At 38.4% G+C, this 27,845-nt stretch overlaps 1 protein-coding gene across 5 annotated transcripts; it reads left to right on the forward strand.

Annotated features, from left to right (window-relative positions):
- Nucleotides 1-709: 709 nt before the first annotated feature.
- Nucleotides 710-27,813, forward strand: grid2ipa (glutamate receptor, ionotropic, delta 2 (Grid2) interacting protein, a). 5 transcript variants are annotated; one of them, XM_058768549.1, is made up of 24 exons: nt 710-1,043; nt 1,241-1,282; nt 1,720-1,973; nt 2,950-3,282; nt 3,734-3,888; nt 11,436-11,711; nt 13,815-13,900; nt 14,629-14,698; nt 15,544-15,831; nt 15,970-16,121; nt 16,196-16,327; nt 18,333-18,439; nt 18,540-18,714; nt 18,857-19,221; nt 19,341-21,041; nt 21,386-21,473; nt 22,961-23,050; nt 23,274-23,470; nt 23,664-23,819; nt 24,031-24,117; nt 24,284-24,413; nt 24,625-24,743; nt 24,948-25,112; nt 26,159-27,813. In XM_058768549.1, exons 1-24 carry the CDS (start codon nt 956-958, stop codon nt 26,240-26,242), a joined length of 5,340 nt encoding a protein of 1,779 aa, XP_058624532.1. In that variant the 5' UTR covers nt 710-955; the 3' UTR covers nt 26,243-27,813. The 5 variants fall into 5 exon arrangements, with proteins under 5 accessions (XP_058624532.1, XP_058624533.1, XP_058624534.1 ...); XM_058768550.1 differs by having other exon boundaries at nt 16,199-16,327; XM_058768551.1 differs by having other exon boundaries at nt 978-1,078.
- The last annotated feature ends 32 nt before the right edge of the window (nt 27,814-27,845 follow it).

A 27,845-nucleotide genomic window follows, 5' to 3' on the forward strand; every position in this document is an offset into this window, starting at 1 on the left:
TGTTTTACTTTTTTTTTTTTTTTTTTATTTATTTTTTTTTTTTTTTAATGTATTTTTTGTTTTATTTAAATTTGATGTTGTTTTCTTTTGCGACCAAAACATGTTTTTATATGTTTTGGGAGATATGCCCTTTTATTAAAAGTTAGTGGCAGTATATTTACTTTCAGGGAAGTAATCAAAGTACTTTGTATTTTATTTACTTCCATATACCATAAGGTCACAAATGGGTTGCTCTTTCTTTGCAGAGGTCAAACCAGCAATCTTATGACTGCCAGCCATGAGCGTCACAGATCTTCTCATTACTTTTTGACGTCATGCTGCAAAGTGCTATTAATATCATATTAAATAATACCTATAATTGCAGAGTTGGAGGTTAACCATTCCTGGTGTTCTGAGACTGTGCTTGAATAAGGAACAGTTGGAAGAATGATAGCGAATCAGATTCTTAGAAGGGAATTGGAGTTAAATGTACCAGACTACATCTAACTGTACCACAGCATCTCTGAGGATCTGTAATCGGAGCGCCGTCCTTTGCTGCTCTGACAGGCAGTTTCTGGGTCACTCCTCAGCCCTGAGAGAGGGCCCAATCCACCAGCATCACAGAAAGAGAGAGAGAGGTAAAGGGAGAGGGAGGTATTTATAGAAAAATGGGGCTTCACTGTACCTTTTTCTTGCAAAAGAATCATTAAAAGACCCAGCTAGCTTGTCCCAGATTTCTGCTCAGCGCTCTGCAAGAGGGTTTGAACTGGACCAACTTAGTGGAGATGTAGAGCCACGGCTGCAGAGAGCTTGACAGCGCTCTCCTGATCTACACTGGACTGATAGGATCCTCGATGGAGGCTAAACCTGCCGGATCAATTGCTTTTTGGTAATGATGGAGCAGTGACTTGTTGAGGAGGTGCTGACCTGAGGTGACCTCTTACAGCTTGACTTCCACACAGAAGACCCAGAAACCATGATGAGAAGATTTCTGAAGAGCCAGAAGGGCCGTTTCTCCCTTCGCCAAAGCCGATCGGGATCCCGCAGTGCCTCCAAAGATTTCTGTAAGTTCATAAAGCAGAACATGGAGCTCTGTGAGGTGGGAACTGAGAAAAATAGTCTTATATTTTCTACATCTTTTATTAAAAAACATATCTTTTATTAGACAGTTTAGATGTTTATATATTTTTACCTTTCATTATATGGTAATTTAATGCAGACGTATACATAAACAAATTAATATGTTTCCTCAATTCCACAGACCCAAATCCTAACGTGCTGAGAGATTTCCCACTGAATATTGGTGCGTAAATTAATTGCTTAACCGTTTTGAGGTTTTTTTCCCCTCATTTGTTATTAGGTCACAAATTCAATTACAACAGCAGGTTACAGCACTACAGTAGGTTATATGATGAAGTGCTGAAACTCTGTAATGCCTGAACTGTTCTCTAAAATAAATGCAAAGCATCTTGTATAGGGATTTGATCAAATAAAATATTTTATTTCAAAATTAATTTGATATTATATCAAATTGAAATTATGTCTTTTGGAGTAAATATTATGTGTGTGTGTGTATACATTATATATACATTTTCCCTATCAGATATATTGTTCACTATGTACACATACAAGTACATACTTAAATCAATTTTACTTTAGAAATACTAATGCTAATGAAAGTTGATTCTCACATCTCTTTTTCTACTTGCCTCTTATCTCTCATGTATTGACTTTTTCCAGAACTGGCCCTCCCAGCAAATAACCAGGGTTGGCCAGAGGAATTTGGCTTTAAGCTGGGTGGAGATGGACCCAGTTACATCCTCTCTGTGGTGGAGGGCAGCAGCGCTTACATGGCCGGACTGCAGCCAGGTGACCAGGTTCTGGAGATCGATGGGCAGAACGTCTCATCCCTCAGCACTAAAGCCCTCATCGCTCTGGCTCAGACCCTCAAGACTGTGCCACCCAGCATTGGCGTTGTGTCTAGAATTGAACAGGCAAGTTTTCTTCACTGACATCATGCCATTTTTACTGTTAATAACAAAACCAACTTAAATTCAGTTTCATTTGACCTAATTCAAGAGAAAAAAAAAAGCAGTTCATATGGGAAATTGGTTGATTACTAAATAAAAAATAAATTTTAACAATGAGTTCTTAACAAATGTATTACCTCTATATTCTCTCTCTATATATAAATACAGTTGCCATAAAAAGTATTTGCATTACAACACATTCATTTTTAATCGAATTAATTTTTTTCTAAAGAAAAAGAAAAAATGAAGGTTTGAAGTGTGAGGTAAAAATTAGTTTCGAAAGAAGTCTCTTATTCTGCATTTATTTGATCACAAATACAGTAAAAACAGTAATACTGTAAAAATATTATTACAATTTAAAATACAATTATTTCTTCATATAATTGTTTTATATTTGCATAGATTTTAAAATGTATTATATATTATGCATATAATAAATGCACAGAAATGTATTCCTGTGATTTTCTATTTGAATACTGTATATATATTAAAATCCTGTGATGCAAAGCTGAAATTTCAGCATCATTACTCCAGTCTTCAGTGTCACATGACCCTTCAGAAATCATTCTAATATGCTGATTTATTATTATTTTCAGTCTTGAAAATGGTTGTGCTTCTTAATATTTTTACAGAAATATTTGTATTGAGTAATAACATTTTATAGAAATATAAAAAAAACCCCGTTTCTTCAGGATTCTTTGATGAATAGATAGCTCAAAAGAACAGCACTTATGGTGTAGATATCTAAAATAATTTAAATAATAAAATTATATATATATATATATATATATATATATATATATATATATATATATATATATATATATATATATATAAGGTTCCTGTGTTTTGTAAAAGAGACCTCAGATCTCTCCTAATTTTCCTTTGCTTCTGTAGTGCAAACCCATATCACTCACCCTTATCCACTTTACCACCACAGATGGACATTGCCCCGGGGCCTGATGGTCGTTTTGGCTTTACTATAGTGGGAGACAGTCCCCTGCTGGTGGAGGACTGCATGCTCAACTCTCCAGCCGGCCGGAGTGGACTGCGAGCAGGTGACTATGTGATGGAGGTGAATGGGATTCCAGTGAAACAGCACGAGACGGCGGCGGCCATGATCAAGGCCTCTCAGGGACGTACGCTGCGTCTGGGAGTGCTGCGGATGAACCGCTGGCAGAAACGCACCAGCAGCAGCATGAAAGAGACATATCAGAGCGGAGACATGGTGAGGCAGGACCGCAAACATAAAGCTCTGGAGTTCAACAAGAAGGTCAGTCTCAAGGGGCATGGAAAAACTGGCTCACACTTTAGTTTGGAGACCAATTCTCACTAGTAACTAACTATTAACTATGACTCAATAAACTACTAATTTGTTGCTTGTTATTAGTAAGGTAGTTGTTAAGTTTATGTATGGGGTAGGATTAAGGGATCTAGGATATGGTCGTGCAGAATAAGACATTAATATGTGCTTTGGTACTAATAAACTAATAAAACTACTAGTAAACTAATAACTACTAAAACAACCAATACACTTGTAATATGCATGTTAATAAGCAACTAATTAATAGTGAGAATTGGTCCCTAAACTAAAGTGTTAGAATGTTACTCGAACCTCAAAAAGTTAGTTTGGTCTGGTTAAACATCATATGATAGCATATATTTTTTCACGGGCATTTTCAAAACTCCAGTGTTGGTGAATGTTCTGTTCTGAATTTTTATAGGTTGAGGAGATTTTAGGGGAGGAGCCTGAGGTTAAAGAGAGGCTGTTTGATTTGCTGAAGCAGTATGCAAATGAGAGGGATGTTGAAGGTCTGGCATCTACACTTCCAGAAATACTGCTCACCGAGGAACATCAGCAACTGATTGACAGCATCAGGTACCAATGAGCTTTCATGAACCGCCTCCCAATTTATTTATTTATTACAACTTTCGATTACGTGTTAAGTTTACTCTTTGTGTTTGGATGGGTGACAAGGGTGAAGTATATTTTATTTTATTTTCAACTCCAGGAAACAAAATATTTAGCACCAATCAAAAAAGAGCCTACCTTTTAAAGGCCGGAATTTATTTAGTTTTGTTTTATTTATAATAACCCTAGTAAAAAATATTTCTGAGCAACATTCAAAGAAGGAGCCTACATTTTAATTTGAATAGTAACATTGACTAATAAGAATCAAGTAATAAAATCATGGCAGTCGTTAAGATTTAATAAAAATGAGGTTCAAGCCCATCTGGAGCTGGTAGAGATACATGAGGTCTCCGAATGTTGAGATGTTGAATTGTGTTGAGAGATAACATTGCGCCCTTGAAAGCCATAGAAAATATCATATTCCTGTGTATCATCTGTTATATACCACATTTTTTTAAATTCTGCCTCAGCTTCATACTCTCTGTTAGTTTTGTGCTTCAGTTTTGTATCATTGACATACCTGGTGATTTCTACGGAAGCCTGTTTCCGCCACTGAATAAAAAATTTAAAAGGTAATTGCAACTTTTTATCTCACAATTCTGACTTTTTTTCTCAGAATTGCGAGTTATAAAGTTAGAATTGTGAGATAAAAAGTCGCGATTCTGAGAACATATCAGGCCCCCAAACCACATGAATAAGATGCTGGTAGCACAATCTGATAGGTAGCAATTTACGCTATCGATTTGTGCTACCTATCTTTTTAATGGGAGGTAGCACAATCCGAGCGGGTAGCACAAATCGTCAGAACACCGGATCTGATTTCGGAGGTGCCAGATCCGGATCCGGCTTGTTCTGGCACAAATTAAGTCATAATTGCGAGAACAAAAGTCAGAATTGCGAGTTTTTATCTTGTAATTGTGACTTTGTAAATTGTAATTCTGACTTTATAACTTGCAATTTCGAGTTTATATCTCACAATTCTGTGAAAAAAAATTGTGATAAGAGTCGCAATAACCTTTTTAAAAAAATGTTATTCAGTGGTGGAAACTGGCTTCCATAGATTTCAGATATGTTATCAGAGCTGATCTGATCCATGCTTTCTTCCAACCTATTTGAAAAGTGTAATAACTTTTAAACTGGAGTAAAACCTTTCAGCATTTCAACATTTTGTTTGTATAGATACATATTTTTCATCAGTAGTTTTTATAAAACTGATCTATTTAATTATTCCTTATAGTCGTTAACAATTAATAATTATATTAATATTCTTAGATTATTTGTTTCTTTATTTTACTTAATTATTATTAATTTATTATAATTAGATTTAATATTATTATATTTTGTGAAAATATACTCTTATATGAAGTCTCCCTCTCCTAGTGTGTCGGTTCTCTCTCACTGTAATAACTCGCTGATGAGGGTCTTTGTCAGGAGAATTTGATGCGTCTCATAGCTGAAATGTGTTCAGTTACACTGACGGAGCAGTTTTAACAGCAACCGCCCCTTCGCTACCAGTGAGGAATTGTGCCCGTGAGGTTTACTGGATAAAATATTGTTTCACCAAGTGTTATTCAGATATGCATGTTATTTTGTTTAAAGTTAGATACTTGGAAACTCTGAAAATGGGACCACTTTTAAATCACCCTTGCCACGAGAAGTGAATTATGAAGAAGAACAGCATGCTCCAGATACCTAGATTCACACGTTTCATCAGCTTGTTCTGATTAACCCTTGATAGCCTATATCCTTGTATTATCGGGAACCATGAACGCCTTCTTTAGCAAGTAAGAAATGTTTTTTGTACTTGCACAAAGCTTTGATTTTTCTGTCATTTTCCATTGTTCAGAGGCAAGTTGTTTTTTGTTTGTTTGAGATGTTTGTTGCATGTTTTCAGAAATATTTATGTGAGGTTTAAGCACCAGAAAACTATTGATGATGGTATTATTTTTGAATATTGATCAGATTTGACATTAAATTGAGCGAAAAAGTAGTTCAGACTGTGGAAGCCTGTTTCTGCCACAGGATAAAATATTTAAAAAGTAATTGAGACTTTTTATCTTACAATACAGTTTCTCAATTAAGAATTGTGAGATATAAACTTTAAAATTCAGACTTTTTTATAGTTTTTATTTTTTGAGTTTATACAGGTGCATCTCAATAAATTCGTGGAAAAGTTCATTTATTTCAGTAATCTGTAGTCAATAAACAAACTCTGTGCGAGATAATACACTGATATTCTTTATTGATCAAGAAACTCGTGTATTAAATAAATTCAATGCACACAGACTGAAGTAGTTTTTAAGTCTTTGGTTCTTTTAATTGTGATGATTTTGGCTCACATTTAACAAAAACCCACCAATTCACTATCTCAACAAATTAGAATACTTCATAAGACCAATAAAAAAACATTTTTAGTGAATTGTTGGCCTTCTGGAAAGTATGTTCATTTACTGTATATGTACTCAATACTTGGTAGGGGCTCCTTTTGCTTTAATTACTGCCTCAATTCGGCGTGGCATGGAGGTGATCAGTTTGTGGCACTGCTGAGGTGGTATGGAAGCCCAGGTTTCTTTAACAGTGGCCTTCAGCTCATCTGCATTTTTTGGTCTCTTGTTTCTCATTTTCCTCTGGACAATACCACATAGATTCTCTATGGGGTTCAGGTCTGGTGAGTTTGCTGGCCAGTCGAGCACACCAACACCATGGTCTTTTAACCAACTTTTGGTGCTTTTGGCAGTGTGGGCAGATGCCAAATCCTGCTGGAAAATGAAATCAGCATCTTTAAAAAGCTGGTCAGCAGAAGGAAGCATGAAGTGTCAGATCAGCAGTCTTCCCCGTGATTGTGTAGCCTAGTGAACCAAACTGAGAGACCATTTTGAAGGCTCAGGAAACCTTTGCAGGTGTTTTGAGTTGATTAGCTGATTGGCATGTTTGATAATTTGTTGTGAATTGGTGGGTTTTTGTTAAATGTGAGCCAAAATCATCACAATTAAAAGAACCAAAGACTTAAACTACTTCAGTCTGTGTGCATTGAATTTATTTAATACACGAGTTTCACAATTTGAGTTGAATTGCTGAAATAAATGAACTTTTCCACGACATTCTAATTTATTGAGATGCACCTGTATCACGAGTTTACATCTTGCAATTCTGACTTTTTTTCTGAGGTTTTTTTTTCCACCACAGTTTAAAAATAAAAATGGTAATTGCGAATTATCATCTTACAATTCAGACCTTTCTAGCAATTCGGAATTACAAGATATAACCTCAGAATTGCAAGTTTATATCTCACAATTCGTGATTGGGAGAAAAAAGTCTCAATTGTCAGATATAAATTCAGAATTGGGAGACATAAACTTGCAGTTCTGAGGAAAAAGTAATAATTGTAAGATTTCGAATCAGAATTCTGACTTTTCTTACAATTCCAAGTTAACATCTCACAATTCTGACTTTTTTTTTTTCCAAGTAATAAAAAATTATTGCCATTTTTTTTTAATCTCACAATTCAGACTTTTTTCCCAACTGTGAGTTTATCTCTCTCAATTCAGACTTTTTTCTCAGAATTATGTTAGCATCTGCAATTTCGACTTTTTTCCTAGGACATGCAAGTTTTTATCTTAATATAATTTATATAACTCAGAATGCTGCCTTTTTTTTTTTCAGAATTGTGAGATATAAACCCAGAATTGTAAAATATAAACTCAGAATTGCGAGGGAAAATAAAGAAAATTAAAAAGTCACAATTACCATTTTTTATTATCTTATCCCATGGCAGAAACAAGTTTCCATAGCAGACACATGTAGACCGAATGCATCTCAGTGAGAGCATGACCTTTCTAGCTGCATCAATATCACTTGCATTTGGCATGCACCACTGCATTTTCACAGTCCTTCAGTCCACTCCAGTACTGACCAGCTTGTGTGCTGCACTTCGTCCCAGCAAAAATTTGCCCGGTTCTCCCCATGGAACCTCCCTATTTTTAAGCAGCCTACTTCTTATAATAAATCTCTCTTAGGTCCGTGACGCACCAGAAGTTTGCACAAAATCCACATAACAACTTTCTTGCTTTAAAGTTGCGAGTTTCCAGCTGAGGTACAAAGCAGCTAAGAAGATTGTGGGACCTTGCTTAGAATTTTGAGGGAATTGTTTCTTTGTGGCTTCAGGTTTTGCATTAAACTACAGCTTTGTATCTGGTTGTTGGCTGTGCAAACTCTACTTTTGTCTTCGCGTCTTGAACTTGGATACTTGAGGATCTTCTAACTCATGCACAATTATGTGGATCGGATTGAGTAACTCATGCTGACCTGGCTTAGATTTCCAGTGGGACGCTTTCTATTTTCTCACTCTCTCTCTGTTCCTGCTCCACTCTTTCATTCTATTCTCTCTCTTCATATCTGAAGCAGCTGCAACTTTGCCTCTCGTCTGCAGTTGAAGGCATCTGGACTACGGTTCTGGATGGAGTCTCCTTTTTAATGTTAAACTCCCCAAGGCAACCCAGCACGAAGATGTGGGCGACCTTGCCAAAGCTGACTCAATAATGACGTGACCTGAAGTTTCCTTCTTCATCCATGCAACGTCATCGCTCCTCAAGTTGGCGCTAATAAACATCTCCTCATCTGGATACTGGAGATAATGGCTTTTCCGATTATCCTCTTCTACTCGCTGAATGGTTATTCCAGCTTTATGGAGACTCCTACACTAAAATCAAGAACATCTCATCATTTTGTTTGAGACTTATCTTAATTTAAAGGAGAGATGGGGCGCGACAGGGGTATCTCCAAGCGTTTTCGGTAAGAAAAACCTTCTAGGATCACAAAGAAACTAGGTTCAGAAATTGAGGTTTCATCAGAAATTGTAATAATTTATGCAGTTTCACGCAATATTAGACTTCACAGATACAGAGTAAATAGAAAAGACATTCAAGTTTTGAGACCTACTGTGAAATTCTTTCCATTTGTTGTTGCCATTTTACTTTAAAATCATATTAACTCCGCATTTGGCCTTGTTGTTGAGCTTGCTTTCTTTATTTTGCTAATTTTGCTTGCTAATTTTATGTTATGTAAGGCTTGTTAAGAGAATGTTAATCAGTTTGTAAATGCATGGCATGCTTTGTTATCGTGAGTAGAGGCATTCAGAGATACTAAATAGGCTTAGAGATCAATTACTTGTGTTAATAGACATCATTTATTGTTGAATACATTCTTCATTCCCACCTTCATTCATTTTGAAAACTGTGTCCTTGATCTGTGTTCCCTCCCCTCTCTGACACGGGGTTAATTTTAGATTTCCTGTGACCTCCTTCTAATTGAGGGCATCCTGAACTAAATAAAAGTTAACTTTGAGTGAAATGTGGATTTAAGTTGAATTAGGATACTTTCATGAGCATGCACTTGTAAAACTTCCATGGCACAGTAGTACTTGAGTACATTATTCATTTGATCATGTTTGATTCGTAAGCGTTAAAATATTGGTTTTAAGTTAGTATTAGTTTTGTTTTTCTTGGATTGTAATGTCTCAGTACCGCTGTTGGGCCCTGAGCTCTTCAGATGCTGGAAAACCAGCATAAGTTGCGTATATAATGGCTGTTTGTATTTACAATTGCAATTACAATTGTGAAAATTGCAGTTTGCGATCTAAGCTTCACCTATGTACGAAGTTCTTGCGATTAAATACATTATAGGAATAATTCAGTGGTTCTCAACAGTTTGGTCATGCTTCAAAAACAGGTCGCAGCTCTGTTCTGATCAGACAATGCAAAAAAAATAAAAAAATAAAACATAACTAACAATATAATTATGCACACTGCACAGCTATAGACCTTATGTAGCCCCACCCCTTTTCAGCACTACACTCATTGTCTTCAGTCTTTTGTTTGTTTTTCCACAGCGTGAAGCTAAGCATGTATGATTTTATGAATGAGCTGCTCGATTTAAAATCTTCCTGCTTCTAACATTGCAATGCATATTATTCTACAATAAGTAAATCCACTTCACCAGCTAATTACTCTTTAGCAGTGATGATAGAGTTACGCAAAAACGGAAGTTCAAAGAAAAATCTAAAGATGATTGTGCACTTGTTTCTTTGACGCATAAGGCCTATAGAGTAGGCTTATAACTTTTATAGAAGACAAAATTCTTCTTTTGTTGTTGATGTCTCTGGATTATTGTTATTAACATATATTTATATATGTATGCTTTGTATAATATTTATTACTAATATGTGACCTTGGACCACAAAACCAGTCTTAAGTCACTGTGGTATATTTGTAGCAATAGCCAAAAATGCATTTGTATGGGTCAAAATGATCCATTTTTAATTTATGCCAAAAATCATTAGGATATTAAGTAAAGATCATGTTCCATGAAGATATTTAGTGAATTTCCTGCTGTAAATATATCAAAACTTAACTTTTGATCAGTAGTATGCATAGCTAAGAACTTCATTTAGACAACTTTAAATGCGATTTTCTCAATATTTTGATTTTTTTGCACCCTCAGATTACAGATTTTCAAATAGTTGTATCTCGGCCAAATATTGTCCGATCCTAACAAACCATACATCAATGGAAAGCTCATTTATTCAGTCATAAATTGACACTTATGACTGGTTTTGTGGTCCAGGGTCACATATTGTTATTGTTTGGTCTATGCTCTTCATGATAATGTTAATTCATTTTATTGTTTAATTTTAAGGACCTTTTGTTTTTGCACAGTACACAATTTTGGCACCGTGTTGGCTCGCCATTGTCCAAAGTAAGATTTGTGTCCTGAAGCAAAAGCAGCACTGAAGCAGTGTTTGAGATGATTGCAGCTGGAAGATTAACCCAGAACTGAAGCTCATGAGCTGCTTCTGGGCTGTGTGTCCCCTCATGATACTGTGTGTTGCGACAGTGTCCGTCACGATGCATGGGTTCATTCCTTTTTATGGCTTTATCCTTTTTAATTTGATGAGTCAAAGTAGTCTAGTGGGTGATATATACTATTTTGGTGATATATTTAATACTTTAGGTCATATTTTTCACTCACAGATTGGGTTAGAAGAAGATAATGAAGATGTTTATAACTTTGAATTTGGTTTTAAAGGATGGTGAGAATGAAAAATTCAGAGAGGGCTTATATCACAGAGGGCTAAAAAGCGCTCTCTCTTTCACTTTAATCATTCATCCTCTCAGGACTTCAAAATGCCCATCAGACATCTTTCTGAAGTCACCTGCTTACCTGTTTAGCTTTTGAAGTTGATCAAACAGGATATTTTTACCCACCCCTCTTCACAGGACAGAAAACAAACGCTTCATTGCACCACATGAGCTCTTTTTTTCTTTCATAGCAGGTCACAAACATCTCCGTAATCCGGTGTAATTATAGCAGGTTTTCTCATAGCTGTCCCTCCTCCTCCATTTGCCTGTGTGTCTCCATCCAGTGCTTCTCTCAGCAGGCTTGAGAGTATGTTCACACGCCTGAACAGTTTCTCCTCTGTGACTCCGTCTGCTGTGTGTGTGTGCCATGTTTGTCAGGATCTTCATCCCTAAGAAGCACAGGCAGCGCTTTGATGAGATGGTCTCCCAGAGTTTGATCAGTCGCTTGAGGGGCCGAAGCTTCAGCGAGCACAGGAACAATCGGCTACGGCGCAGCCGGAGTGAAGACCACCCCGAACGGCTGCTGTCTGTGTCCACTCGAGCCAGCTCTGTGCCCCGGACCGCCAATGAGGAAGTAGTCATGCCTCCTGCCCGTGGTCTCCGCAAGACCACCTCTCTCATCGCAGGCCATTCCAGCTCCTTCTCTACCCGCAGGTCAGTGGAAGTGTCACAATGGGAACAGTTACACACATTTCTTGTCTGTTTTTTTTTTTTTTCTGCATTTGTTACTGATATGGTAGAATTTCATATTTTGTCCTTTGATGTTATATATTTTCCTAATTCATATTTTTGTTCATATTTCGAGTGTTTTTAGTAGTCTTCTTTAGCAGACATCTACATTCTCAAGTTTTATGTATTCCAATAAATCAGATAGATAGAAGATTTCAATACATATATTATTTTATTTTATTTATCTTTTCTATATTATTTATGCTTTTATTAGTTAGATTTTATTTTAAGGTGTCCCTGTTACAGTGTAATTATACATTCAAGTACTAAGTAATATTAATTAACGTAACGTAAAACGCACTGTTAGGGTTTGATTCAGGGTTAGCTGCAGGTAATTATTTATAATTTACTATTACTATGATAAGAAGTGGCACTTGTCTCGAAAACGTTTTGCACTTTTCACTTGTTTTTTACGGCCTCTGATGAAGCATTGAATAAAATATTTTTTTGAGGAGGTGTAAGCCCTGCATATTACCGTGTGCGGATTTTAATTTCTGTTGATTACTATGATAAGAACATGTAACGTGTAACAAGAACACTGTAAAATAAAGTGTTACCCTTTTATTTTATTTTGCTATATTTTGTTTTAATTTGTTTTTGTTACTTAATTAGATTCATATAATCATAATGCTTGATGATGGATAGATAGATTCATTGATACATTGATAAATAAATTGATTGACTGATGCATTGATTTAAATAAATTCATCCCTTCTTGTTGGATTTCCAGTTTCACAACTGCTGTAGGCTGTAAATGATGTAGATTTTATGCCACCACAATATTTCACTCTTATAATTCATGTTATTTTTAGTCATGCTATTTGACACCTGTGTATGTGTGAGAGCGTAAATATGACACATCAAGATTCGTCCTCCTCATTATAGCCTATATTATGCTTTAAACGTTGCTAGACTTGTGTACAATATTTCAGAAGCATGAATTAATTCTCTGTTAAGCCTGTGTCCAATGCATAAAAAGTGGGAGGATGTGAAATCCTGTCAATCATTAGTACAATACACACTTATTGATATGTCTCCAGGAATGCAGGTGTAGTTTCTTTTTAATAATGTAGGAAAACGGAAAGTGTGGCTTTATTGCGTTGAAGAATTGCTAGCTGTTTGCATATGACAGCATATACACATAGGTATTCTTTAAGCATATGACTGAAGTGGATGAAATTCAGAGCTTGTCTGACCATATGTGACCCTGGACCACAAAACCATTCATAAGGGTACATTTTTTTTCAATTGAGATTTCTACAATAAATTAGCTTTCCATTGATGTATGGTTTGTTAGGATCGGACAATATTTGGCTGAGATACAACTATTTGAAAATCTGGAATCTGAGGGTGCAAAAAAATCAAAATATTGAGAAAATTACCTTTGAAGTTGTCCAAATGAAGTTCTTAGCAATACATATTACTAATCAAAAATTAGTTTTGATATATTTACAGTAGGAAATGTACAAAATATCTTCATGGAACATGATCTTTACTTAATATCCTAATGATTTTTAGCATAAAAGAAATTTGATAATTTTGACCCATACAATGTATTGTTGGCTATTGCTACAAATATACCCCAGCGACTTAAGACTGGTTTTGTGCTCCAGGGTCACATATTATTAACACTAACTATAGAGAACACAACAAACAGTATTGATTGTATAAAATCTGTGACATTTGAGTTCAAATGTGGCACAAGACATTTTGTCACCATTCAGTAAAATTACACTCTTGTGTACTATGATTATGTAACATTATACAGAACCTTCATTATGCCACATTTTAAACTTATATATACAGTTGTGCTCAAAATTATTCATACCCTTAGTAAATATGGTCATAGAAGGCTGTGAGGCTGTGTATGTGTATTATATCTATATCATAGATATTTTCCAATAATATCGAATTAATATTATTTTGATAAACAATTATATTAGTTAATCTACATTATATAAAGTTTCTGCTTGACACCTATAGGTTGTATTCACTTGATTTTAAGATGTCACTATCATGTTTCACTAGGACAGTACGAGTGTACAAAGGGAACCAGAGTTTCGGGTTTACTCTGCGCGGCCATGCACCAGTCTGGATCGACTCTGTAATACCAGGTATGAAATGATCCAAAATGGTCATGGTTGTAAGTTAAGTGTCTAATATCAATGTTGAAACATTTAATATTTAATTAAGATGGATTCATTAATTTAGATTGTTGGTCTACAATATTATTCTCTTAGTATTTTAAAACTTTGTCTTTTGTTTTCATAAGGGAAGGGCTTGTGTCTTGTGGTGCATTTATCTTAGTTGACATCCTACAACAAAACAAGGCTATTTTAGAAATATAAAAAAAAATTTTTTTGGACATTAAACAAGCGAAGGGGAGTGAATTATCAGACATATAACTGAAGCAGATGATGTGAACGCTAAAATCATGAAAGTTCTGTCATTTCTGACTCATGGCGCCCATTAAAAAGTTAGGCGGCAGAAACTGGCAGTGCGCAAGAACAGCAGGAGATGAGAGAGAGAGAGAGAGAAACTACAAGACACAACAGAAGACTCTCCACAGGCTGAGTCAGAGGGGCACAGGTGGTAGAGCTCTGTTTTTATCTAGCACAAATCCTTTTAGATTCACACTTTTCCCACATCCAGCCCTCAAAGCCAAAAAGGGACATCCATTCTTGGACAGGAAGTGACAAACACCCAAGCTGCAGCGTCTTGACTTTTATATCTTACGTCATTTCAAATGGCATTTCATGAACACCGCTTAATCTCAGTTGGAGCCCATATGATCTGCTGTCAGCAGTTATTTTCTGCTTGGTTTGTTGCCATTCCCCTGCAGGCAGCCCTGCTGAGAAGGCGGGTCTCAAACCTGGAGATCGCATCCTGTTTCTCAATGGGTTGGACATGAGGTGAGGCTTGGGTTGCATTGGAATACATTGCCTTTATCCTAATGTAGGACTTAAATAAAGTCTAAAGCAAGCAACACTATTATTATGCATATGGGTTCTTCATGCTCATAATCTTATAAAGCCCAGCGCACACTGTGCAATTTTGGCCTCGATTTGGTCGTCTGAGACAAATTTTCAAAATCTTTAAAGATTCCTATAATCCAAGGCTAAAATCTGAAGTCTTTGATCGCTGGTTTGACGTTTTGACTGACAGCCGATTAAGGGCCGTTGCGTTCAAATTTGACCTCCGATGAAATTCTGGCAGTGTGGGAAGATTTGGCGCACAGTCCTGCAGTGTGACGTCTCTGACGACGAACGTCAAAGTTTTTCAAGACAAGCCATGATCAATTAATGCTAGAGATTTCTTCTAACTGCCATAAACTCCGGCCCTCCCATCCTCTGCTCACGGAATTCCTATGATATGTTGCCTTTTCTATGATAAGCACCAGTTGCGCCGCTGTTTTCATGTGGGTGTGCAGTGCTGCTTGCACTATTCTTCATAAATATGCCGGTATTGCCGCCATTCATATACTTTTCATGTGTAATGCAGCTCATAGTCACTGAATGTGTATGGGTTGATAATGTAAAACTCTGGTGAAGTTTTCTTGCACGCATCCATTTTTAACGCGTCTTGACTGTCGTACATTCTGACATTAATGACAACTGAGATGCCACAATGTGACATGATCATCATGTTCATACAGTCTGACAAGCAACAATCGTGAAGGACTATTAAAAATCGCACAGTGTGCGCCCGGCTTAAGTCAACCCTGTGCATATTTTGTATTTTTTGTACATCCTCTCAGGAGCTGTTCACATGAGAAGGTGGTGTCCATGCTCCAGGGGAGTGGGGCAATGCCCAGCCTGGTGGTTGAAGACGGCCCACCGGCCTTCACCATGACCGAACCCGAACAGGTGGAGGTTTCTCCACGCTCCCGTGCTCCTGTGCTTAGCTCCCTTCAGTGGGTCGCCGAGATCTTGCCTCCCAGTATTCGTGTACAGGGTCGAACCTTCAGCCAGCAGCTTGAGCACCTTCTCACACTCCAAGAGAGATACACCATCTGCAAGGCCCTGGAGGCCTTCTTCCAGCACAGGTGAATGACATACCCATAATATTTTAGTGAAAGAAAGAAAGGGTATTCTAAGATGGAAATGTCTCCATTGCTTCTCTGAGAATATTCCTGAACTTTGTGTGAAACCTGATTTGATTCATTTTTCTTCCGTGCCATTAGAAATGTAGACACTTTGATTGTGGACGTCTTCCCTGTGTTGGATACCCCAGCAAAACAGGTGATTTGGCAGTTCATTTACCAGCTGCTGACCTACGAGGAGCAGGAACACTGCCAGAACAAGATCTCCCGATTCCTTGGCTATAAAGTTACACGTGAGCCCTTCAGTCTATATAGAGTATAATACATATGTATGCGTGCATGTATTTATTATTGGTAGTGCCAACAGCAGAACCTGAACCTCCAGCCCATGAGCCTCATAGGCGAAGCAGCTCCATGAAGGTGACAGGAACCACCTACAGGAGCAGTGTGAGGGGACGCAGCTCAGATGATCTGGTTATTGGCACTCACTTGGGCATGGGTAAGCGATCTTTGAACACTATGTTGGATTACAAATTAAAACGTAGGACAGCAGTTTTCATTTTTTTGATGCCATTGATATCTTACTAGGGCTGCCTATAGTCAAAAAAGTGGTCATCTCATATTGTCTGTCTAGCCTCACGAAGTGTGTTTAAAAAATTACCTTTAAACATTTTTAACTTCAACATTCCTTATACATTTTTAAAAATTCTCATTTTCTACCAGCCACCTAGCACCTGGACGTCTGCAGACTCCAGTATACCACTGGGCATGCAGGCATACACTGGCATACACATGTTTAACTACCTATACAGTGGGGCAAAAAAGTATTTAGTCAGCCACCAATTGTGCAAGTTCTCCCACTTAAAAAGATGAGAGAGGCCTGTAATTTTCATCATAGGTATACCTCAACTATGAGAGACAAAATGAGAAAAAAAAAATCCAGAAAATCACATTGTAGGATTTTTAAAGAATTAATTGGTAAATTCCTCTGTAAAATAAGTATTTGGTCACCTACAAACAAGCAAGATTTCTGGCTCTCACAGACCTGTAACTTCTTCTTTAAGAGGCTCCTCTGTCCTCCACTCGTTACCTGTATTAATGGCATCTGTTTGAACTCGTTATCAGTATAAAAGAGACCTGTCCACAACCTCAAACAGTCCAACTCCAAACTCCACCATGGCCAAGACCAAAGAGCTGTCAAAGGACATCAGAAACAAAATTGTAGACCTGCACCAGGCTGGGAAGACTGAATCTGCAATAGGTAAGCAGCTTGGTGTGTAGAAATCAACTGTGGGAGCAATTATTAGAAAATGGAGGACATACAAGACCACTGATAATCTCCCTCGTTCTGGGGCTCCACGCAAGATCTCACCCGTGGGGTCAAAATGATCACAAGAACTGTGAGCAAAATCCCAGAACCACACGGGGACCTAGTGAATGACCTGCAGAGAGCTGGGACCAAAGTAACAAAGGCCTCAAATCCTGCAGTGCCAGACGTGTCCCCCTGCTTAAGCCAGTACATGTCCGGGCCCGTCTGAAGTTTGCTAGAGAGCATTTGGATGATCCAGAAGAGGATTGGGAGAATGTCATATGGTCAGATGAAACCAAAATAGAACTTTTTGGTAAAAACTCAACTTGTCGTGTTTGGAGGAGAAAGAACACCATACCTACTGTGAAGCATGGGGGTGGAAACATCATGCTTTGGGGCTGTTTTTCTGCAAAGGGACCAGGATGACTGATCCGTGTAAACGAAAGAATGAATGGGGCCATGTATCGTGAGATTTTGAGTGAAAACCTCCTTCCATCAGCAAGGGCATTGAAGATGAAACGTGGCTGGGTCTTTCAGCATGACAATGATCCCAAACACACCGCCCGGGCAACGAAGGAGTGGCTTCGTAAGAAGCATTTCAAGGTCCTGGAGTGGCCTAGCCAGTCTCCAGATCTCAACCCCATTGAAAATCTTTGGAGGGAGTTGAAAGTCCGTGTTGCCCAGCGACAGCCCCAAAACATTACTGCTCTAGAGAAGATCTGCATGGAGGAATGGGCCAAAATACCAGCAACAGTGTGTGAAAACTTACAGAAAACATTTGACCTCTGTCATTGCCAACAAAGGGTATATAACAAAGTATTGAGATTAAATTTTGTTATTGACCAAATACTTATTTTCCACCATAATTTGCAAATAAATTCTTTAAAAATCCTACAATGTGATTTTCTGGATTTTATTTTTCTTATTTTGTCTCTCATAGTTGAGGTATACCTATGATGAAAATTACAGGCCTCTCTCATCTTTTTAAGTGGGAAAACTTGCACAATTGGTGGCTGACTAAATACTTTTTTGCCCCACTGTATATGCAGTGAAATTGTGTCAACTTTCACACCTTGTATTATGTACCACGAAAACAGCATGGTAGGAAGTGGGAGTTTATGTACCATCATTAAAAACTGCAGCTTTCTTAGCAAATTGAAATGAAAGTTAATGGGCTATTTTCTTACTTCATGAGGGATTTGTACTGAGCCGGTGGAGGTGGCACCTATGAGACTGACTCCTGGAGAGAGACAATCAGGAGACGGAACATCCTTACCAGAGACACCCAACAATCTGACTAATGTGAGCACTCTTCTTTGATTATACAGGTTTACAAACATTGAAATGCTTGAGCAAGTGCACTGTTTTTATATTAACAAGCTAGTCCCTGTGCTCTATCTAGCTGTCAGCTGTATATGCTGAGCTGGAGAATGTCTATGCCGGGAAGAGATCCAAATCCCTCAAGAGTCGACCTCCTCCAGCTCCTGAAACTCTGGTCAACATAGACATCTTCCCGCACGCTTCCTCACAGTCCATCAGGGCACACTCTTCCTCTCCATCTGTTCGGGCCACTTCAGGTACAGTCAGTGTATTTTATTGCCATTGTAGCTTGTGAATTCTAGAAAATCCTTGTCATTTCTTTGTGTAATAGGTAGGAATTTAATCGGAGGCAGTGTCTTTTATCTTCTTAACCTTTGCTTTTCCATCTTCATCTCTCAGGTAGCCGCAAATCTGCATCAGCACAGCCTGTGCCGCCGCCTCCACCACCACCACCACCTCCTCCACAACCTGACTCTTGGATGCAGGAGCCTCCACTGAGTCCCCAGTGCCCCTTCTACCCTCCAGGTCTTCCCTCTCAAACCAGCGCTGAGTCCAACCCATACATCAGTTTAGACAGCCCACCTCTCTCTCCACCCTCACCTCCGGACTACCCCCCTAGTCCACCCATTAGAAAGAAGCGCTACACCTTCTCACGTCCACCTCGTAGCTCTGACACAGATTTGTTCATGGAGGCTCTGAGCGAGCAGCTAGGACAGCAGTTATCTGTGGATGACTTCCTGTCACCAGAGAATGACTATGAAGAGGTTTGTATATTAGAATGGTTAATTGACTTGATATTTGTTACAAGATCAATGGCTAATCTTCATTGGTCTATTGCAAAAACTCAATGCTATTTGTATATTTTACTTCAAAATAACACCAGGATATTGTCCAGATGACATTCCAGAATGAGGAAGAGGAGGTAGAGGAGGAAGAGGAGGAGGAGGAGGAGGAGGAGGAGGAGGAGGAAGAGGGTCTGTACATGCCTCCCGAGCTAAGCAGTCCAAGCGAAGTACATAGTAGCAGCGAGGATGCCAGCTCTCTTACCTACTCCTCTAGCTCAGAGCACATTCCTCCACCCCCTCTGACTCCTCCTCCCCCTCCCCCCGTCCAATTTAATGACCCCCCTCCACCTGCTGGATTCACCCCTGACCATGCACCCCGACAGCTGACTTTCCGTCGCCACCCTGGACCTCCTCCGCCGCCTCCGCCAAGAGCCAACCCACCTCCAAAAAGACAATCCATTCACAAGGTGTTGCCCACACGTGATGAGCTGATGACCCAGCACCAAGTCCTTCAGGAGCACCACTCGCTTCCAGTTCAACCAACAGCCAGTCACCCTCAGCAATCTCAGCAGCAGATGCATCAGTCTCTGCCCCCTATGCCCTCTCCAGAAATAAACCAGTCACCCATCTCCAGTCATGCAATCTACGAGATGCACCATCAGGTTCATCCAGCTCACCAGGTTCACCAACACCACCAGGTGCAACAGGATCACCAGATGCATCCAATCCATCAAAATAAACCAAGTCACCAATCTCAGTCTATTAAAGTGCACCAAAGCCACCACTCACACCAGCCTATTCAGACTCAACTATCTAGCTCCATGGATAGGCTTGATAGGATTGAAAGAAAGGAACGCTCGGATAGGCATATCTATGACATCCAGCCCTTCCATCCAGATCAACAAGTACACCATGCTTATCAGATGCATCAGAGTCATCAGGCTCACCTCTCAAGCTCCATGGATAGACTTGACCGTTTGGAGCAGATCCAGCGTTTGGAACGCTTGGAGCACATGGAGAGAATCGAAAGACTGGAGAGGGTGGACAGACAAATGCACCGGGCACACATGGCAGTTTCTCAAGCTATTCAACCATCTCAGCAAACTCAGCAACAGTACCACCACCAGATGCATCAAGCTCCTCCGCCAGCCCGCCACATTCACCAGATTGAACACATACACCAGGTTCAGCCAATCCAGTCAGCTCCTCAGTACCACCAGATTCACCAGCCCCACCAACCTCACCAGACCCAACAGATTCTGTCAACCTTCCAGCCTCATCCTTCACAACAGCAGCAACAGCAGCAGCAACAGCAGCAGCAACAGCAGCTTCAGCAGATGCAGCAGCAACAACAACTTCAGCAGCAGCAACAACTACAACAGCAGCTTCAGCAGCAGCAACAGCTTCAGCAACAGCTTCAGCAACAGCAGATTCAGCAGCAGCACGCTCAGCAGATTCAGCAGCAGCAACAGCATCGCTCAACCCCACAGATTCCCCCCATTACACAGGCCAGACAAAGCCCTCAACCCATGTACCACGAACTTCGTCATCACCATCACCATCACAGCCACCATGAGGCCCTGTCCCAAACTCAATCACCAAGTACACCCCAACCTCAATCTCACCACCCCACTGATGGGCCCGCTGTGGAGCCACCTCCTCCTCCACCTTTACCCCCACCTTGCATGCCTCCTCCGCTCCCAAAGGCCTCACCACAAAAATCAGACTCCAGTCATATGAGTGTAAAGCGGCTACGATGGGAACAAGTGGAAAATTCTGAGGGAACTATTTGGGGACAGGTAAGAAGTTTCAGCCTAATAAGTCTTTGTGTGAATTGCTTGTGTCTTAAATGGCTGACTCAATGAATCTTGATGATGTTTTGCACCAGTTTTACCTAAAGGAGATCTAAATCTCGTGGTCACTTATATTTGCAACTTCAAACAGATGCAACAGCATGAGACAAATTGACAATTCTAAAATCTCTGGTAATAGTTGGAGGAGACCTTGAAAAAAAGTAGTATGCCATTTGAGACACATATTGGTCCATTGTAATGATTGAACATTTCAGGATGTCCATCATTATGAGATTGGCTCAGTCCATTAGAATGAAGAATGTAAGGACAGATGTGGTTTCTCACTGCAGTTGGAGGAAGATTCTGATTATGACAAGCTGAGTGACATGGTGAAATACCTAGACTTGGAGCTTCATTTTGGGACCCAAAAGAGCCCTGGTGAGTAAAATGTGAGAAAAGTAATATTTATAACTCATTTCCAAGAGAACAAGGGATTTGTTTTCCATATCTTTCAAAGAGAGAGATACAGTGTGGTCCATAGGTAGTAGTTGGCATTTGTCGCTTGGAGTTTACTGAACTGCATTTCTGTGTCTTCTAATACTTAAAAGCACCATGAAGTCTATAATTTAAAGTGAGAAAATGAGGAACACCTGTGAATCTGCCCAGAACTGGCTGTCTTCCAAATCTGAGTATTCGGACAAGAAGAGCCATAATAAAAGAGGACACCAAGATGCCTACGGCAGCTATGAAGGAGTCACCTGAAATAACAATAGCTCAAACTAAAGGGTTGCAAGAAGAAAGTTGGGGAAAACTCTCACCTTGGGATAACATCTTTATAGCACATCTTATAGAAGACAAACAAGATATAGAGAAAAGATTCTATGGTCTTATAAGATGGAAATTAATCTCCTGGGTCAATGACCTGTTTGTCAATGACATTTAATATAAAGGTTTGTTTTTTTAGTTAATCTAAACCCTGTACATAATATCCAGAAAAAAATTATTGTCTTGTAAGTCATGCCTTTAATATTTTAGGCACTGGAGCTGCTCTTAGGTTATGTCAAAAAAGATGAACCCCACCACAATGTCGTAGTTGGCAGTAGGAAACATCTTCCCAGACTTTCTGACTTGCAGTGTGTCTATTTATAATGGTGAAAGCAAAATGTTATCAGTCATAATTAAGTTTTAATTGCAAATATTGGCTGTACAAAGTATTTTTGTTTACTTTGGATGAAGAACGGTGATAAAGCTTGCCAGAAAGCACTACTCCAATAGTCTCGCATAGCCAGACCTTCAAACTGACGGCAGAAGGTCTGGATTCCATAGCAACTTTTGTTGGCCAAGGACTGTCCAAGAGGACATCTGACAGACATGTAAAGTAACGAATCACAGTTTGTTTTGTTCAGCGTCATGTTTAGGGGTGTGAAATTGTTGAAGTTAATGTCCTTACTGTAACAGACTGGCGTGCAGTTGATTCAAGAACGTCGTGCAAGTTTATGATGTGATCATTGTTATAAACTCAATGGCTTTCTTACTTCATAATGGGATTTGGCGTCATGACTGCTGCATTTCAAAGCTGAACGTTAAAGAACATCTTTCAGAAATCCTGTAAAATTCAATCAGTCAGATGACGACTTCAGAACTTCTGAACTGTTTCCTTTTTCGTGTGCTGTATGTATCTGACATTCAGCCAATGGTCCGTGGGCATGACGTGTGAGGCTGAGACTACTATTCCAGTATATGAGGAGGCAGGCTTGTGTGACACAACTACTTTTTCCTATCATTTCCAACCAACATCACTTAGGTCTACAAGCTTACATGTAGGAATTTCCCAGGAGGACTTAAAGGCAGAATAGGACCTAACTATCCTTTTATCAGTTGACCGTTAAAAGTTATTTTCACTCACGCTACGATTTGTGTCTCAGTTTCTCTTCCAGAGCCCTCACCTCAGGTGGAGACTTTCAAGAAGAAAGATGTGGTGGAGATTCTCTCCCATAAGAAAGCCTACAATGCTTGTGAGTAGCAAACAATGCTTCATAATTTTTCTAGTTAAATGTCCTTTTTTGTCTTGCCCTGCGACAGTGCTGTTTTTGTTTGTAAATTAGACTTGATAATAGCATGCTCCTTTTGCTAACTGTCCCAGCTGTTAGACTACAAGCTTCTTAGCGTTTAGCTATTAGCCTATAAGCACATGCCCTTGTACGCTTTGTTATTAAGACTCTTCTTCTATCTTTATAGCAATCTTGATTGCCCATCTGAAGCTGTCACCAAGCGAGCTACGCCAGGTGCTGATGACGTTGTCAAGTGAACGTTTAGACTCATCACATATTAAACAATTGCTCCTATACGCACCAGACGATGATGAGGTTAGACAATACCGGCAGTACAGAGACGACCCAAGCAAACTCAGTGAGCCCGATCAGTTTGTCCTACAGGTACATGACTAATGATAGAGTTTCATGAATATTATATATTTATAAGTTTTCTGTGGTTGCATGTGATATTATGATTATACGTAAAGTTGTATTTTTTAAATGTATATTATTTATTCTTATTTAATTTAATATAATTCTAACAATGTGTGCTTTTGTATATATTGTGTATTTTGTCTATATTGTTTATGTTCAGATGCTATCAGTGCCAGAGTATAAGACCCGTTTGAAAAGCCTGCATTTTAAGACTACGTTGCAAGAGAAAACAGAGGAGATGAGGGGGGCCTACGACTGTGTTTTTAAGGCTTCACTGGAGCTCAAAAACAGCAAAAAACTGGCCAAGATTCTGGAGGTATAATTCCTTCATTTCCACAGAGTCATTTAGTTTCTACCCAGGCACACATAACAAACAAACACACAAAGAAATTCATTTACGGATAAAAGATTGTTGACGTGGCAGGCTTTTCATAATGCATACTCAAACATACCATGCCAGTGCACACATTGGATAAATATGATCTTCCTATCATAGCATGTATATTCATTTCCTTATTTTTTTCCAGTTTGTGCTGGCTATGGGGAATTATCTGAATAACGGCCAACCCAAAACCAATAAAACGACTGGATTTAAGATCAATTTTCTCACTGAAGTAAGCCTCGTTGCTGTGTATGCGCCTTTTGCAGATGAGTTCATGAGATTCATCATTAATTTGTGTGTTTTATTTAAGTTTATTTAATTAAGTTTATTTTTTTATGTGTATATAGCCTTTATTTTTAACATTATGTAACTGTAATCCTACATTTTTCTGGTTGAAGCTCAGTACCACCAAAACAGTGGATGGAAAGTCAACATTTCTGCATATCCTGGTGAAATCATTGTGCCATCACTTTCCAGAGGTTCTGGACTTTGGGAAGGAGCTTGAGATGGTGCCACAAGCAGCCAAAGGTGAAGATCTACTTGAGTGCCCAGACTTATATGCTGTCCGAATTCTTTCTTTTTTTCTGTGATGTCTCATAGAACAAGCATATAGACTGCTTCTCATCAAGTTTTGTCCAAGACATGGAGCAGCATTCCCATTTAATGTTTTTTTGTTTCCATAAAAGGTTCTGCAGAGATCAGATCTCTTTCATATATTCCATTGCTTTGTTCTCCACAGTGAATCAAAGAAACATCACTTCTGACTTCAATGACTTGCATGCCACAATCCAGGACATTCGTTTAGCCTGCCAGAAGATGCCAGCCACCGCTGAGGATCGATTTGCCATTGTTATGAGCGTATCCTCCCACCAAAACATCCAAATTGACTATATATGATTTTAGCATGTCTTCCGCTAAATCTAACTGTGCCATATTTGTAACATTTCCAAGCAGATCCAGGTCAGATACCCATCAGGACAAGATTAAATAAACATTTCAACCATTGAATATACTTGATATCTGCCAAATTCATAACAAACCACCTTAACTACTTGCATGTAGGGGTTTCTGGAAAACAGTCACCCTGCTGTGCAGTCTCTGGAGTCTCTGCAGCAGCTGGCAATGGAAGAGTTCTGCAAAGTCGCATCATTCTTCGGTGAGGATGGAAAGGCCACCACCACAGAGAGTTTCTTCGGTATCTTTGCAGAGTTCATGGCTAAATTTGAGGTAGGTTTTTCATTAGATGACTTGATGGATATCTTCATGAAAATGTAGTAAATTAATGCTGAATGCTAGCAGAGAAATGTATTGAGGCTTTTAGCACAGACAGGTGGCAAAAAAATAGGTCACTTCCTTCCCAGCTCTCTTGAGAGCTGTTTTTTTTCTTTCTTTCACATTCTGCTCCCTTACAACACAACTAGTTATCAGACATAAGCAATGTCTATTACAAAGTACAACAGTGAATGCACTGATAAATCAAAAGAAATGAAAGTTGCAATATGCACAAGAAAGAAAGACATGAATTTCATTGTCGATTAGATGTACAACTGATATTTAATTTTTGGTAATTTAATAATAATGAAAATTATTTGACTTCATGATATATGCTGTGTACACTTTTAAAATGAAAGGTTCTTTATTGGCATCAGTGTTTCCATGAAGAACCTTTAACATCCACAGAACCTCTTCAATGCACAAAAGGTTCTTTATAATGGAAAATGGTTATTTTAAAGAAATAGTTCACCCAAAATGAAAATGTACTCACCTTCAGGTCATCCAATATGTAAATGGGTTTGTTTCTTCATCAGATTTAACATTTCATCACTTGCTCACCAATGGTTCCTCTGCAGTGAATGGGTGCCGTCAGAATGAGAGTCCAAACAGCTGATAAAAACATCACAATAATCCACAAGTAACTCGCATGACTCCAGTCCATCAATTAACATCTTGTGATGCGAAAAGTTTGTAAAAAACAAATCCATAGGTGTTTTAACTTTAAACCATCACTTCTGACCACTTCTGCAGAGCATCCATTGGTGAACAAGTGATGTAATGCTAAATTTACTCAAGATTTTTCTAGATTTCTTCTTGAATAGCCTAAGGGTGAGTATATTTTCTTTTCACTGAAGGTTTCTTTGAGAAACCCAAAAGGTTTTTCAGTTGCATTGTTATGAAAACCCCCTTTATTTTTAAGAATGCCCATGAGGTTTATATGCATTTTAAAGCTATTATATATGTATTTCAATATGCTTGTTGTGTGCTGTTGTGTTTAGAGGGCTTTGAGTGATATCCAGACTACGGAAAACCCTCCACGCAGCCCCAGGAGCCCTTGCACAGCCTCTCCTGTAGCCTGGTGAAGAAACCACCCAACAATACAGACTTACAGTACATAAATGTTCACTTACATACTGTCCACTTCTATACCTGTCCAGTCTAAATTTAGTAATAGCCTTATGGTAATTCAAGGACATGTGTACAGTAGCAAACTAATGCACAAGCACCAGGGTCCTGGCAAGTTATAAAGCTGAACTCTCAGGCACAGACTGGACAGGAAAGCTTCAGAACAAAAGGTGAGGGAAAGATTAGAAATTGCTTTAAAACCCTTGACCAGATTTGGTCTAGGACGTTCTTTACAGGATGGACTGTGTGATTGCTCTTGGCACTTAAAAACCAGGAATGGAGTCAAAAGTTGGGGTAGCGGATTCTGTAAATCATAAGTGCAGTTAGATAAGATATTTAATGTAATTAGGACTGTGAGTGTCAGATCTTGACTGACTTGATATTTTAATAAAGTTGTTGTTTAGGAGAAGTGCTTTAACAGTGTGTCTTGATTCTGCTTAAATGTATTTAAACAACCTGGGTTGGAGTTGTCAGTTGGTCACTGTACTGTAAACAGATATTTTGATGAATTAATGTCTTAAATGATAAAAAAAGTCATTCCTCGTACGCAGAATGTTTAAGTGCAATATATTATAAATTGTTGATGAAGATTTCTTTTTAAAAAACTGCATAGATAGAGATATATTATTGTACAAGAGATGCAGTTCTTATATTGTTGCTTTACTAGCTATGAAAAACAATGATGAGCTACATTATGACTTCACTATATGCATTTGGTATTTTTAAATATTAACTTTTAATTAACATTTAACTTTTGTGCTGCTTTTAATTCCTTATTACCATAGCGAATCATATGATTCCTGTATCATTCTGTTCATTGCACTGAGTTATAATGAATGTTTAAAGGATCATATGGAACTTTCCGTATGATTTGTATTCAACTATTTGAATGTAAAAATTGTTTAAAAAAAATCACACATATGATTCAGTCTTTATCAAAGTGTTGACTGTTTTTCCAGGTGTAAAAATCTTATATTTATATAGTAATATTTATCACGCGAACTCATCTTTTTTTAATCACCACCGAATGTAAGGAACCAGGGGCTTGTAATATGAAAACAGAAAATGTATGTATGAACATAGCACATTTCCTAGCTGTCAGTTGTTATTATTATTTATGGGTCATTATTTCAATGGCAGTAAAGTTTTCTACAAACTTTAAACTGTTTTATTTTTAGGACATGTTTCACAATGTTAATAGCTAATTTCATGCTCTCCTCATGGATGGGATGATGGCCCAAAGAAATAAATTGAATGACTTGAACTTGAAAGTGCCATATAAGACAAATTAATATCTGGTGGTGATACTGTAAATGCAAAAAACACGTACAGGGCAGTACAGGACTTTTACTATTGTTCATTTATTTGAGAAATTACATGGTTTATTTTAGAGTTTGTTTTCCTTTCTTTTGTAATGTATCATGTATAATAAATGTTGTTGCTTCTACTGAGTAACTCTGTATAAGTGATGTTGCAACATTGTTCTGTTGTCATTACTGTTTTGGTAATAAAACGCCCTTACATTTTAACCAGCGTGAAGTGTTACTTGAAGGCGAGTGG

Source organism: Onychostoma macrolepis, chromosome 03 (assembly GCF_012432095.1).
Source record: "Onychostoma macrolepis isolate SWU-2019 chromosome 03, ASM1243209v1, whole genome shotgun sequence".
NCBI lineage: Eukaryota > Metazoa > Chordata > Actinopteri > Cypriniformes > Cyprinidae > Onychostoma > Onychostoma macrolepis.